The sequence below is a fragment of the Erinaceus europaeus genome, chromosome 4, assembly GCF_950295315.1.
Source record: "Erinaceus europaeus chromosome 4, mEriEur2.1, whole genome shotgun sequence".
NCBI classification, from domain to species: Eukaryota; Metazoa; Chordata; class Mammalia; order Eulipotyphla; family Erinaceidae; genus Erinaceus; species Erinaceus europaeus.
Window position 1 is genome coordinate 143733970 of NC_080165.1, and position 15023 is coordinate 143748992.

At 42.7% G+C, this 15023-nt stretch overlaps 1 protein-coding gene across 4 annotated transcripts in view; it reads left to right on the plus strand.

Moving 5' to 3' along the window:
- PDSS2 (decaprenyl diphosphate synthase subunit 2) overlaps window positions 1-15023 on the plus strand; it is a 233851-nt gene that overhangs the window by 141578 nt on the left and 77250 nt on the right. For all 4 annotated transcript variants that reach the window (XR_009549625.1, XM_060190688.1, XM_060190687.1 and 1 more), the window contains exon 4: window positions 10448-10519. Coding sequence is in view for 3 of the 4 variants with exons in the window: in XM_060190688.1 (XP_060046671.1) it covers window positions 10448-10519 (72 nt within the window). In the remaining variant the exon portion in view is untranslated. The remainder of the gene's footprint in view (window positions 1-10447; window positions 10520-15023) is intronic.

The window sequence follows — 15023 nt, forward strand, 5'->3', positions numbered from 1 at the left end:
AGTAATCTTTACATTACAAGCTTTGGAGAGGAGATTGTAAGTTGAAATAGTCCCCATCATGGCTGTTTTTTTGTTTGTTTGTTTTTCTTGATGATGGATTAAAAGACAGTTCTAGACCCCGCAAAATAGCTCGCCTGGATAGCACGTTGCTTTGTCATTGGTGCAACCCAAGTTCAAACCCGGCCCCCACTTCATTGACAGAAGCTTCAGTGTGGTGTTTTCTGTCTGTCTATCTATCTATATCTATTTTTTTTTAAAGGAGAAAACAACTCTTCTTTTATTTATTTATTTATTTATTACTGGATAGGGACAGAGAGAAACTGAGGGGGTAGGGAGAGATGGAGAGGGAGAGAGACAGAGAGACACCTGCAGCCCTGCTTCACCACTTGTGAAGCTTTCCCCGTGCAGATGGGGACCAGGGGCTTGAACCTGAGTCCTTACACACTGCAATGTGTGCGCTTAACCAGCTGCCCCCACCTGGCCCCGGGAAGGCAGCTCTTCCGCCTTGCTGCGTCACTCACACAGCTTACGCCGGCTTCAGCATCAGCCTTGCTGGTTTATTAGTTGACATTTCTCCAAAGATTTAGTTGCATTTCACTTTTAATTTAGGGTAGACCTTTTTTTATCCAAACCAAAGTGGTGTGGGCTGCATAGGGAGATAGCATAATGGTTATGCAAAAAGTCGATCATGCCCAAGCACCTAAGTCCCCAGGTTCAATCCCCAGCACTGCCGCAAGCCAGAGCAGCGCAATGCTCTCATTTTTATGTTTGAAATACCTGCCTGCTATTTTGTTGTGTAACCATCTTTTTCCCCACTTAAGAATATATTTATTGTGGTCCAGGAGGTGGCGCAGTGGATAAAGCATCGGACTCTCAAGCATGAGATCATGAGTTTAATCCCCGGCAGCACATGTACCAGAGTGATGTCTGGTTCTTTCTCTCTCTCCTCCCATCTTTCTCATAAATAAATAAATAAATAAATAAATAAATAAATAAATAATTTTTTAAAAAAGGAATGTATTTATTACAGATGTCTTTGCTTAGCAGTGAAATGATAATGGATTTTGGCCATTCTTGTTCTCTTATTAATTTCCTACCTTCAGTTTGTATTTATGCATGAGAAAAAAATCTTTCAGAATGAAAAGACCTCAGGTAGCTAGTCAGATGTCTAGAACTCAGCTGGCTCTGCTCCATCTGGCCAGTGCTGTGTTCCTGAACCATATTGATTGGGGAGGCAGCACTTGTCAACACGGAATGTACTGCACCACTTCCTGGTCTATTGCGAGGACTTCCGGTGGATGGAATTTGTATGTCTGTATGTGAATCCAGTGTAGCTTGAGTCATAAGCAAGGCATATGCCACGTTTACCTTCCAGACCTACCCTCTGGAATTGGGTTCATTGTTTAGTTTGAGTCAGCAAGGAGGGAGGGTGACAATAGATAGGATAATGGCTCTGCAGAGAGACTCTCTCCCAAGTCCAGGTTCAGTCCCTTGCACCACCATGAGCCAGAGCTGAGCAGTGCTCTAGTACCAAATAAATAAATAAATAAATAAATAAAATGGAATGTAGTTGTAATTTAGGCAACTATTAAGAATTAAAGACAAAAATTTTAATGAAAAGTTACGCAGATTGTAATTATTTACACTTAATTGTTATAACTTTATTAGTACTTCCTTGAGACTTTTCACACTTAAATAAATCAGGGCACTGGGGGAAAGGGTAGATTTTTAAGCTCATTTGTGAGGGTGGGCTTAGGGACACAAATCTATGGTGATGGAACTATGTTAACCTGTACTCCTACTAACCTATTAAAAATAAATAGATAAATGAATAAAATATGTTAAGATTAAAAAATCAAGGCACTGGGAATTGGGCGCTAGTGCAGCGGGTTAAGCACACATGGCGCAAAGCACAAGGACTGGAGTAAGGATACTGGTGCGAGCCCCCGGCTCCCTACCAGCTTTACAAGTGGTGAAGCAGGTCTGCAGGTGTCTAATCTTTCTCTCCCCCTCTTTATCTTCCCCTCCTCTTTCCATTTCTCTCTGTCCTATCCAACAACAATGACATCAATGCCAACAACAATAATAACTACAACAATAAAACAACAAGGGCAACAAAATGGAATAAATAATTTTTTTAATTTATTTAAGAAAGGAGACATTAACGAAACCATAGAATGAGAGGGGTACAATTCCACACAATTCCCATAACCCGCTCTCCACATCCCACCGCCTCCCCTGATAGCCTTCCCATTCTCTATCTCTCTGGGAGTATGGACCCGAGATCATTGTGGGATGCAGAAGATGGGAGGTCTGGCTTCTGTAATTGCTTCCCCCCTGAACATGGGCGTTGACTGGTTGATCCATACTCCCAGTATGTCTCTCTCTTTCCCTAGTAGGGTGGGACTCTGAGGAAGTGGCGCTCCAGTACACATTGATGGGGTCGTCTGTCCAGGGAAGTCTGGTCAGCATCTTGCTAGCATCCGGAACCTGGTGGCTGAAAAGAGAGTTAACATACAAAGCCAAACAAATTGTTGAACAATCATGGACCTAAAGAGTGGAATAGTGCAGATGAGGTGTTGGGGGTATTCCCTGCATGCTCTTGTGTACTTCTGCTTTCAGGTATATATTTTTTCCCTAGTTTATGGGCACAGGTGAACCTATATAGCTCTATCTCAGGGAACCTGGACTATATCTAGGTTTGGGGACTTTATTGGGGAGTGGACCACCTGGAATTAAATTAGAGAATACTATGAAAGGAAAGGTCTCACTCGACTGATGAGGCTGAAGGGTTGTCATTCCACACCTGAAGTCTCTGGTCACAGTCTGAAGTGAATCATGCTGGGGTGGCACTCATTGCATTGAAATAATTTTTTTTAATCAATCTTTTAAAAAAAATCAGGGGAGTCGGGCAGTAGCGCACCAGGTTAAGCCCACATGGCACGAAGTGCAAGGATCTGCGTAAGGATCCCAGTTCGAGCCCCCTGGATCCCCACCTGCAGGGGAGTCGCTTCACAGGCGGTGAAGCAGGTCTGCAGGTGTCTATCTTTCTCTCCCCTCTCTGTCTTCCCCTCCTCTCTCCATTTCTCTCTGTCCTATCCAACTACAGTGACATCAGTAACAACAATAAAACAACAAGGGTAACAAAAGGGAAAATAAACAAATATTTTAAAAAAATAAAAAACAAAAATCAGGAGACTGCTCAGCTCTGGATGACGAGTGATGATAGCAGGGATTGAACCAGAGACTTCTTTGTGCCTCAGGCTTGAAAGTCTGTCACGCTGCCAATGGTGCTGTCTCTCCAGCTCTTCTACACATTTAAACATATAAATGACTTCATTTCGATTTTAAAAATACCTACTATGCTATTTTGTCTTGTAGCTACCTTTTCCCCCTTGGGAATATGTTACAGATATCTTTGTATAACAATATAAAGTAATGCTGGATTTTTGGCCATTCTTATTAACCTCCTTCCTTCCATTTTTTTTTATTATATTTATTTACTTATTGGATAGAGACAGCCAGAAATCAAGAGGAAGGGGTAGACAGAGAGGGAGAGAGACGGAGAGACACCTGCAGCCCTGCTTCACCACTGGCAAAGCTCTCCCCCTGCAGGTGGAGCCTGGAGGCTTGAACCCAAGTCCTGTGCATTGTAACAAGTGCATTCAACCATGTGCACCGTCACCTGGCCCCCTTACTTTTTATTTTTTATGAGAAAAAGATATCGTCATTACAACACATTTTCTGTAGGTTGCCATCAAACCATTAGTTTTTCAGTTAAAAAGAAAAAGGGGGGATTATATTAAATAGTTACCCTCACCAAAGGATAGAGAACAAAGCAATTACATATATATTCTCCTGAAATGAGTAAAATTTTCCCAGTTTTTAACCATTTAAAAAATGTATTTTGAAGGGCCCGGGTGGTGGCACACCTGGTTGAGCACATATGTTAGAATGTGTAAGGACCCAGGTTTAAGCCCCTGGTCCCCACCTGCAGGGGGAAAGCTTTGCAAATGGTGAAGCAGTGCTACAGGTGTCTCTCTGTCTCTCTTCTCTCTTCCCTTTCCGTCTCAATTTCTGATGGTCTCTATCCAATAAATAAATAAAGATAATGTTTTTTAAATTTTAAAAATATTTTTTAAAAAATTATTTTGAGGCCAGGTGGTGCACTTGGTTGAGTGCACTTGTTACAATGCACAAGGACTTGGGTTCAAGCCTCCAGGCTCCACCTGCAGGGGGAGAGCTTTGCCAGTGGTGAAGCAGGGCTGCAGGTGTCTCTCTGTCTCTCTCCCTGGCCCCCACTTACTGGGGGGGGGGGCTTCGTAAGTGGTGAAGCAATGCTGCCGATGTCTCTCCCTTTCCCTTTCCGTCTCCTTTTCCCTCTCAGTTTCTCTTTTTTTAAAAAATATTTATTTTATTTATTGATTCCCTTTTGTTGCCCTTGTTGTTTTATTGTTGTAGTTATTATTGTTGTTGTCGTTGTTGGATAGGACAGAGAGAAATGGAGAGAGGAGGGGAAGACAGAGAGGAGGAGAGAAAGACAGACACCTGCAGACCTGCTTCACCGCCTGTGAAGCGACTCCCCTGCAGGTGGGGAGCCGGGGTCCGAACCGGGATCCTTACGCGGGTCCTTGGTGCTTTGCGCCACCTGCGCTGAACCCGCTGCGCTACCGCCCGACTCCCTCTCAGTTTCTCTTGACCTCTATCCAAAATAAAGAAGCAAATTTAAGAAAGCATTTCAGCCTCTGGGGAGATGTCTCAGCAGGTAAAACGTAGTCCTTGCAGGTGCAAGGTCTCAAGTTTGAGCCTTAATTCTAGGGGTGATAACTCCGTGCTCTGCCCCACACTCTTATTAAATCAATCAATCTATCTTTTGGGGAAGAAATGTATTTCACAGGCCAGTGATATCAGATTTGTAATTGTGCTGCGATTCAGGCTCTATCTGGCTAGCAGCTAGGCCTTACCTTTCCAGAGAGAGTGGTGATAGAAGTGAAGAGACCCGCATTTTGTCTGCGGAGCAGTTGGCTGTGCACTTGCTATTTGCTTTTCTATGCAGCTTTTCACCGCAGCATTTCACCGGTAGACAAAACGAGGTGAGAAGCAAGACCTTAACTCTTAATATCGGTGTTCCCCCCTCCCACTCAGTGGGCTCACATTGTTACCCCCTCTCACTCAGTGAACTCTAGGGTATTATTCACCATGGTGTTGACATAGATTCTGTTATAACCTTAAGGATACTGTGGGACACAGGTGGCTCAGGGGCAGTGGGTGGATAGCACAGTGGTTATGCAAAGAGACTCTCGTGCCTGAGGCTCCAAAGTCCCAGGTTCACTCCCCCGAACCACCATCAGTCAGAACTGAGCAATGCTCTGGTGAAAAAAAACAGATGATGGGGGTGAGGGGGTAGCACAGCGGGTTAAGCGCACGTAGTGCAAAGCGCAAGGACCGGCATAAGGACCCCTATTCCAGCCCCTGTCTCCCCACCTACAGGGGAGTCGCTTCACAGGTGGTGAAGCAGGTCTGCAGGTGTCTGTCTTTCTCTCCCCCTCTCTGTCTTCCCCTCCTCTCTCCATTTCTCTCTGTCCTATCCAACAATGACAACATAAATAATAATAACAGTAATAATAACTGTAACAACAATAAAACAACCAGGGCAACAAAAGGGGGGGCAAATTAAAAAAAAAAGGTGGCTGAGTAGTCAGAGAGCTTATCCTTACCTTTGTGAGCTCTCGGGTTCAATCCCCAGTAGTGGGTAAAAACAGCCAGAAATTGAGAGGGAAGAGGGAACTAGAGAGGAAAAGAGGTGGAGAGACACCTGCAGCCCTGCTTCAGCACTCGCAGAGCTTCCCCTCTACAGGTGCAGGCTGGGGGGCTTGAACCTGGGTCCTTGTGCACTGTAACATGTGCTCTCAGCCAGGTGCACCACCACCCGGCCCCAAGAAAAGGCATGTTTTACACTCATGTGTTCAGGTCAGCAGGTCTGCCTACTATTCTTACAGCTTCTAGGAATGAAGAAACTTATCACGTGTTTTATTAGTATCTAGACAGCTGGAATAGACAGTAACATCGGTGCTGGTAGTCATATGATCTAAAATAATGTTTCAGGATATAACAAGCTAATGTAAACAGCATTTTTGATTTTAGTTCATATAGTCTCTGTGTGTCTTGTGGAACTAAACTCCACTTTGAAAACATACGGACACAGATTTAAAAAGCACTGTGATCGTGCCTTTCACCCTGTATCCTTTGTTAGCCCAAGAATCGTATTAAAAAATCAAGTAATGATAAGGAGCTGGAGATGAAGAATGAGTTAACACTCACTGAGGCTTATTATGTTTCAGATTCTCTCTTAAGCGCTCGACATAGTTACTCATCAGGGAAGCAAGTGCTGTAGTCAGTGGTGCCATTGTTTGCTTGATGCAATTCTGCACTTAAACTGAGGGTATTCCGACTTATGTGAGTCATTACAGAGCGTTAAGGTTTTTCTAGACCCGGAATGAAGTGTGTGACCTTTAATTGATCAAGTTAGAGCATTTTATCTTACCAGCTGGTAGGTGAGCTACCAGTCATCATAGCTGAAAAGCTGGAAATTATTGGGGTTGAGTCATGGTGCTCCTGGTAGAGTGCACTCCTTACCATGCACAGGACCCAGATTCCAGCTTCACAAGCAGTGATGCAGTGCTATATACGTGTCTCTCTCCCTCTCTGTCACTTGAATCCCTCTCAGCTCCTCTCTCTCTCTCTCTCTCTATCTCTCTCTCAAGAAAGGCTGGAAAAACTTTCAAATGACTTTTAAAAATTATTTTATTCTGAATCTAGGTATTCCAACTAAAGGGAATTGGCTACAAAAAGTTTCACCAAAAAAGTGAGATAAGTCAAACAGTAGGATGAATATGGGATGATCTCATTCATAGAAGTTGAAAAACAAGATCAGAAGAGAGAACACTAAGCAGAACTCAGACTGGAGTTGGTGTGTTGCACCAAAGTAAAAGACTCTGGGGTGGAGCGGCGGAGGGTTCAGGTCCTGGGACATGATGGCAGAGGAGGACCTAGTGGAGGTTGAATTGTTATGTGGAAAATTGGGAAATGTTAAGCATATACAGACTATTGTATTTTACTGTCAACTATAAACCATTAATCCCCCAATACAGAAATTTTTTTTAAATGTATTTCCATTTTTATCTTCAAAAACCTCAAAGAGAAGAGTAGCAAGGCAGTATTTGAGCTTATATAGGAAAAAAAAAATGGGGTTATTTGCAAAGATTCTGGCACATGGCATTGCCCACCTGGATATTCTGTTTGTGATCCAAATTTTTTCATAGTTTTATGAAAAAAAAATCCCATATGTATAAATAACATTTAACTAATATACATAAAACTCCAGTAATAGCCGTGTAGAACATAAAGCTTAAATTTCAGTGAAACAATGAAATCTGAGTTCATTTTGTGTATGTTTATTTCGGTCAGGTGATTACTTTTTCAATATCCACGTTCTGGGGCCATTACAAAGCTAATCTTCATACGTAACACAAAACTGAAAGCAAAGATAAAATAATGGCTAACTTTCCAAAGGTATTCATTTTGTTGTGCTTAGAATACACTGTGAATATATTTGGCATGTAGGTACCTGGACTAATTGTACTGTACACTAAACATATTTACAGAGCTTCAGTGTTGAAACTAGATTTGTCAAACCTCTTTTTCTTTCTTTCTTTCTTTCTTTCTTTCTTTCTTTCTTTCTTTCTTTCTTTCTTTCTTTTTCCTCCAGGTTTATTGCTGGGGCTCAGTTCCTACACTACAAATCTACTGCTCCTGGAGGCCATTTTTCCCCATTTTTTGTTGCTCTTATTGTTGTTGTTATTGCTGTTGTTGTTTCATGGGACAGAGAGAAATCGAGAGAAGAGGGGAAGACAGAGAGGGGGGAGAAAGAGAAAGGCACCTGCAGACCTGCTTCACCACCTGTGAAGCGACTCCCCTGCAGGCGGGGAGCCAGGGCCTTGAACCAGGATCCTTACGCCAGTCCTTGCACTTCGCGCCATGTGCGCTTAACCTGCTGAGCCACCATCTGGCCCCCAAACCTATATTATTTTCAAGGTTTAAAAGGTTTTTAAAAATTAAGCAAAACCAGGAGCTCTGAATTAGGTCCAGAATATAAAACAGGAAGAAAACGGTAAGTGGTTTCTTTGGTGCTACTGAACAGTTTGTAGTTATCTGCATAAATCATCTTAATTCAAGAAGATGAAACAGTGGTATTTATTATGATGTCTAATACAGCTACTTCAAGCAAGAATTCCTCAAGGCAAGCCAATTTGCTTTTGAGATGTCATAATATCTTGTTAGCTCCCTATTATGCAGTCCTACATCTGATTCCCATGCCTGGCTTCCTAAAATTCAGCTCAGTTCTGATTGAATTAAAGGATTTTGTTTCAACGTATATCATTCTTGTAACTGAAGATATTATTAAGCTAAAAGATATAGACACAAACAAGAAAATTCTATAATCTCAGGTAGCCTGGATTCAATAAACATTTTCTTAGAGGCGAGTTACATTGATTTGTAGAAAGATTTGCCTTACAACTTGAACACATGAGCATTTATGCTTTGATTCATATTCATGTTCACACTGCTTAGCGTACCGAAGGCCACTGGTAGGGAAATTTTGCTGATTAAAGGCATATTTCTTTTCTAGCTCTGCAGATGGGTTAATTTGTAAGAACTATAGTCTCCACACACACACACACACACACACACCCATCACACTGCCCTTTTAGGTAACCAAATACTTAAGAAATATTGTAGCAATATGAGCTGCAGAGGAACTGAAGGACAATGATCCTACAGTGTTACCAGATGTGTTGAGTTATTTAAAAGGGGAAGAGAGAAAAATGAATGGATTTTCCCCCCCGCCCCAAGGTATCAGATAAGCCCCATTCCCAAATCCTGAAGGATCGAGTATCACCAATAGGTCCGTGAAAGACTGTAACTAAATGCTAGCATCAGATTGGGTTACCGCTTATACAAGCCACATCCCAAGTTTCGCCTGATGGCAGGACACATAATACAGATCAATCACTCACTAAGAAATGTTATGGTTTTGAAACAGTTTGAGTTCTGAGACCAGACCTGGTAAAGTGAGGAGGGATTTAGAAACAGAAAATCTGACACCAAATGTCAAAATGATGGCATGAACTTTAACAGTGGATTTGACTTAGAAGAGCCAGAATGCTCTTTTGCTTTCCTGAAATTTCAGACCTGGCAGAGCGACTTAAACATCTTACTTCCTGATGCTTCTTTCTCTTAATGCAGACAGCAAATCCAGGCAGGCAGAGTCGTCACTTACAGATGACCTAAGCTCCCAAACTGTCACAACTTAACTTGAACAGATTACACCTCCATAGCCAAAGACAGCTATCACAGAAAAGTGTCTGGATTTCCTTGAATTAATAAATGAAGGGGAAAAAAAAAAAACAGAAATAGCCTAGGGCTGTTATGTGTTTGTGACAAGAGTGACTTACCCAGTGTACACGTAAATATCTTTCCATTGTCTAAATTATTTACTTTAAAAATCATACCAAAGAAAGATGTGCCAAGGTATTATCCTCCTATAAAATCCCACTGTTTCTAGAAAGACCGTAAGGTTACCAATCATGTACGTTGGCAAGACTGTCTAGTAATCTGATCTCTTATTCATTACATGGCTTCCTACTACACTTGCCTTTTTAGGGTCCTCTCGTACTCAAATAATAAGAATGCATCCCCAGCTCCAGTTCTTTTTTTTTTTTTTAATTTCTTTATTGGGGGATTAATGGTTTACAGTCGACAGTAAAATACAATAGTCTGTACATGCATAACATTTCCCAGTTTTCCACATAACAATACAACCCCCACTAGGTCCTCCTCTGCCATCATGTTCCAGGACCTGAACCCTCCCCACCACCACCACCCTAGAGTCTTTTACTTGGGTGCAATACACCAACTCCAGTCCAAGTTCTGCTTAGTGTTCTCTTTTCTGGTCTTGTTTTTCAACTTCTGCCTGAGAGTGAGATCATCCCATATTCATCCTGTTTCTGATTTATTTCACTTAACATAACTCCTTCAAGCTCTATCCAAGATGGGGTAAAGAAGGTGAAGTCACCATTTTTAACAGCTGAGTAGTATTCCATTGTGTATATAGACCACGACTTGCTCGGCCACTCATCTGTTGTTGGACACCTGGGTTGCTTCCAGGTGTTGGCTATTACAGATTGTGCTGCTAAGAACATATGTGCACACAGGTCTTTTTGGATGGGTGTGTTTGCTATCCCCAGGAGAGGAATTAATTACAAGGTCACAGGGTAGGTCCTTCTGAGAGGTCTTCAGACTGCACTCCACTGGGGTTGGACCAATTGACATTAAAAATGGGAATACACTTTTAATCTTTGCTTTTAATTTCTTTCTTGTTTTTTAGGTGGTGGAACTCCTAGCAAGTGCTCTTATGGACTTAGTACAAGGAGTATACCATGAAAATTCTTCAGCGAAGGTAAGAGACCAGTACTTATTCTGAAGCACTGGGTTGAAAACCCTCATGGCAGAACTAGAACTGACAAGCAAAAATGTCATTCTTGTTTTGTATTGAAATTGTACTTGACATTTTGTTTCCAGATTAGTGTTTTGGCTACAAACTCAGGGCCATACGCTTAGTACATAGCAGATTTAGCCAGTTAAAACAACCTCTTATCCTCTGGCTGGATCCACGGTCTGAGCAGTCTGCAGCCCAGCAGACACCGGGATGCTGCTGGCTGGCGGGGGTGCCCTCACCCGGCGCAAACAGGCAGGAGCAGCCGCTCACGCTGAAGAGGCCGAGCCCCGTCTGCCCCCAGAGGAATGGGTCCATGTCCCAGAAGAGTGGACATGACATCAGAAGGTAATCCGTTGGGAGCATGGAAGAAGAATGTCCTTGATACTGGAGATCCTGAATTCACTGCATTACCAAATTCTCTCGTATATAAGTAGAATGAACGGCGGATTGCACAGCAGACTTATTTTGATTCATTTCATAATTCTAAATTTAAGAGTTTTTTTTTATTATTCTTATTCATTAAGCAGGGTCAGGTTTTATTTCCTTAGAATGAAGTTGTTTGAGTTAGCAGGATATTGAATGCACACACAGTCAGTGCTCCACTGGCCACCATCACCACTTCACTCGGTCGTCCTGTTGGAAAGGACTCCTATCTTATGTTTCATTCTTCTAATTTCTTCAGCATCTAGATTAGCAAGATTTCAATTACTGTAAGTTATGGAAAATAGTGCCCATACAGACATCTTTGACATTTCTATTTGGAAAAAAAAAAAAAAAAGAAGGAGAAGAAGAAATTTCACCAGAGGTGAGACACAGGGCACGAGCACCTTGGAGAAAATAAGTATTGTAACTCTAACGCAGGGCCTCTGGAGAGCTCTGAGAGTAGTTAGGGAAATGCAGAGACGTCTGCTCACTTTTAGTCCAGGAAAACCATGCATCCTGGTAGCCATGGCTCACAGCAGCAAAGGGGTCTGAAGACATTAGGGGACCTGGCAGGATATGTGACCAGAGTGAATCCCTTTGTTGACTCCCTGTGAACTGCTGTGACTAAGGATTAAGAGCACGCTGTGGGGGCCGGGCGGTAGTGCAGCAGGTTAAGCGCACATGCGCGATGCATGAGGACCAGCTCAAGGATGCAGGTTCAAGCCCCTGGCTCCCCACCTACGGGGGGGGGGGTCACTTCATGGGTGGTGAAGCAAGTCTGCAGGTGTCTCTCTCTCTCCTCCTCTCTGTCTTCCACTCCTCTCTTGATTTCTCTGTCCTATCCAACAACAGCTACAGCTATAACAACAACAACAATAAACAACAAGGGCAACAAAAAGAAAAAAATAGCCTCCAGGAGCAATGGATTTATGGTGGTGGCTTCGAGCCCCAGCGGTAACCCTGGAGGCAAAAAAAAAAAAAAGAGCACATTGTCCAATAGATGATTCCTGGCTGAGTTCAGTTCATAGAAAGCCACCTTGTTCCTAGTGTGGTGGAGACCGTGGCAGCCAAGCAAATGACACTGCCTTCGGTATTCACCTGTTTCTCCAGTTAATCCTTCTAGAAATCCTGCCCGCGGGTTCTTCTGTTCTTCTTATTCCAGGGATATGTGCAAACCAAGGTCCAGAGAAAAATTATTGTACCCACAGCTATGCAGTTTGCTAATTAAAATTAACTGCAGAACTCAAGCTCTTAGCCTGTAGCTGTTTCAGTGCCTAACGAAGCCGCCAGACCGGAGGTGCCACCACTTACGGTGACTACACTGCCCTCTTCTGGCCACTGAGGCTTTGTTGTCCCGTGGGACATACTCAAGGTACTCGATTTAGTTCCCTATAAGATACTAATATTTTAGAGTTGAATGTATTAATTTTTTTTATTTCTTTATTGGGGAATTACTGTTTTACATTCAACAGTAAGTACAATAGTTTGTACATGCCTAACATTCCCCAGTTTCCCATATAACAATGCAACCCCCACTAGGTCCTCTGTCATCCTTCTTGGATCTGTATTCCCACCCCAAAGTCTTTTACTTTGGTGCAATATGCCAATTCCAGTTCAGGTTCTACTTGTTTTGTTTTGTCTTTTCTTCTGATCTTGTTTTTCAACTTCTGCCTGAGAGTGAGATCATCCCATATTCATCCTTCTGTTTCTGACTTATTTCACTTAACATGAGAATGTATTAATTTTTTAATGGAAGTGTTCTTGATCTTTCTGCTTTTACCATTTGCCCAACAAAATGAACCCAGTTCATTAACAGTTTTTGGGGTTTTTTTTTATTATTATTTATAAAAAGGAAACATTGACAAAAACCATAGGCTACAACTCCACACAATTCCCACCACCAGATCTCCATATCCCATCCCCTCCCCTGATAGCTTTCCTGTTCTTTATCCCTCTGGGAGTTTGGACCCAGGGTCATTGTGGGGCTGCACGACAACATCAATAACTACAACAACAATAAAAAGACAAGGGCAACAAAAGGGAAAATAAATAAATAAATTTTTTAAAGATAATAATGACAATAAAGGAAAAAGAAACAAGAAGACACAGCGGAGCCGAAGCAGTGCGAGCGTTTCTTGATGTCCCCGTTCTGTGCCGACATTCAGTCTCAGCTAATCACATCTCCCTTCCTGACCAGAAAAGTTCTGCCCCTACCCCAAGTCCACTCCTGTTCTGGTGTACTTGCCATGGTGTTGGCCATTCAGATTTTTTTTTTTCCAAACTTATCTCAGGAATCACCTCAGAAATAGAGAACTGCTCTGCCCTATGTGGAACAACCTCAAGGCTTTATGTGTCAGCACAGTCGTGAAGCAGCCACAAATGGAGGTCATGTGGGAAGTGAGCTACACACCCTTCAGAGCCCTGAACCAATTCAATACACAGAAGAATTGCTCTGTGGCTTAAAAGAAGTTGCTAACTTCTTCACCTCTCTGGGGACCGGAAGAGCCAACAGTTACCTGCCTTCTATCTGACTGCTTGATGCGGTGACGGAGGCTCTGGGTAGCACAGAAATACTGACTGAGGGTTGATGAGAACAGTTGGTGAAGCCAAGCTGTTAGCTCCTTATTTATTTATTTATTTATTTATTTATTTATTCCCTTTTGTTGCCCTTGTTGTTTTATTATTGCAGTTATTATTGTTGTTGTTATTGATGTCGTCATTGTTGGATAGGACAGAGAGAAATGGAGAGAGGAGGGGAAGACAGAGAGGGGGAGAGAAAGATAGACACCTGCAGACCTGCTTCACTGCTTGTGAACCGACTCCCCTGCAGGTGGGGAGTCAGGGGCGCGAACTGGGATCCTTACACTGGTCCTTGCGCTTCGTACCACCTGTGCTTAACCCGCTGCACTACTGCCTGACTCCCCTGATTTTTTTTAAATTTTTTATTAGGGGATTAATACAAAATTGTAAGATAAGAGGGGTATAATTACAGTTCCCACCACCAGAGTTCCATGTCCCATCCCCTCTATAGGAAGCTTCTCTATTCTTTATCCCTCTGGCTTCTGTAATTGCTTCTCCACTGGACATGTATGTTGGCAAGTGGATCCATATCCACAGCCTATTTCTGTCTTTTCCCTAGTGGGGCAGGGCTCTGGAGATGTGGGGCTTCCGGACACATTGGTGAGGTCTGCCCAGGGAAGTCAGGATGGTGTCATAGTAGCAACTGCAACTTGGTGGCTGAGAGATCTAAGACATAAAGCAGGACAAATTGTTTAATAAGCAGAAACCTAAAGGTAGGAATAGAGCAGATGAAATTAGGGGTCTTTGTGTGGGAAGAAGCTAGAAAGACTGTTTTAGGTCTATTCCAGGGGGCCCATGACTTTAGTAACTTTGAGCTTGACAGCTAACATATAGGCAGACTAAAAATATTGCCTGTGAAGATGTTGTCAAGAGTTTAGAATAGGGCTGGAAAGGTGGATTAGGACAGAGAGTGGCTCCTCACCTGATGTTTATCTTACTGCTTATTTTATCCTCCCCCCCCCACGCACGAATATAAGCTCTAAAAGAGAAATTATGTTTACCATTATATTCCCCACACCAGAGCAAAGCCTAACACATTGTTATATCAAAATATAACAAAATATATAACAAAATATTTACGGAAATCAGTGATGTAGAAAGACTTTGAATGCTTTGAACAGGGGGTTCTCGTATTTTCTTCAGTTTGTTGGCGTACAATAAACTGCCAATATTTAAAGTGAGGATCTGACGCTTTGACATATGCATGCAGCCATGAGCCTGTCGTTACCATCGAAACACACACCCACCAGTCAGTCCCCAAAAGCAACCTTGTTTAGCTTGCAGCTTGCTACAAAAGCTGAAAGTCCCCCCAAACTCAGTGTTCTATAGTCAGAATGCAAATCTCCCCACGGCACAGCCATGAGAAACCAGCGCTTTGCCCCTCTGAGACCTGGGGTCAAGCGTAGCCAACACCTGTGTGCTGCTTGCTTAACATTCTTCTCGCTTGCCCTGAGTGATAAAC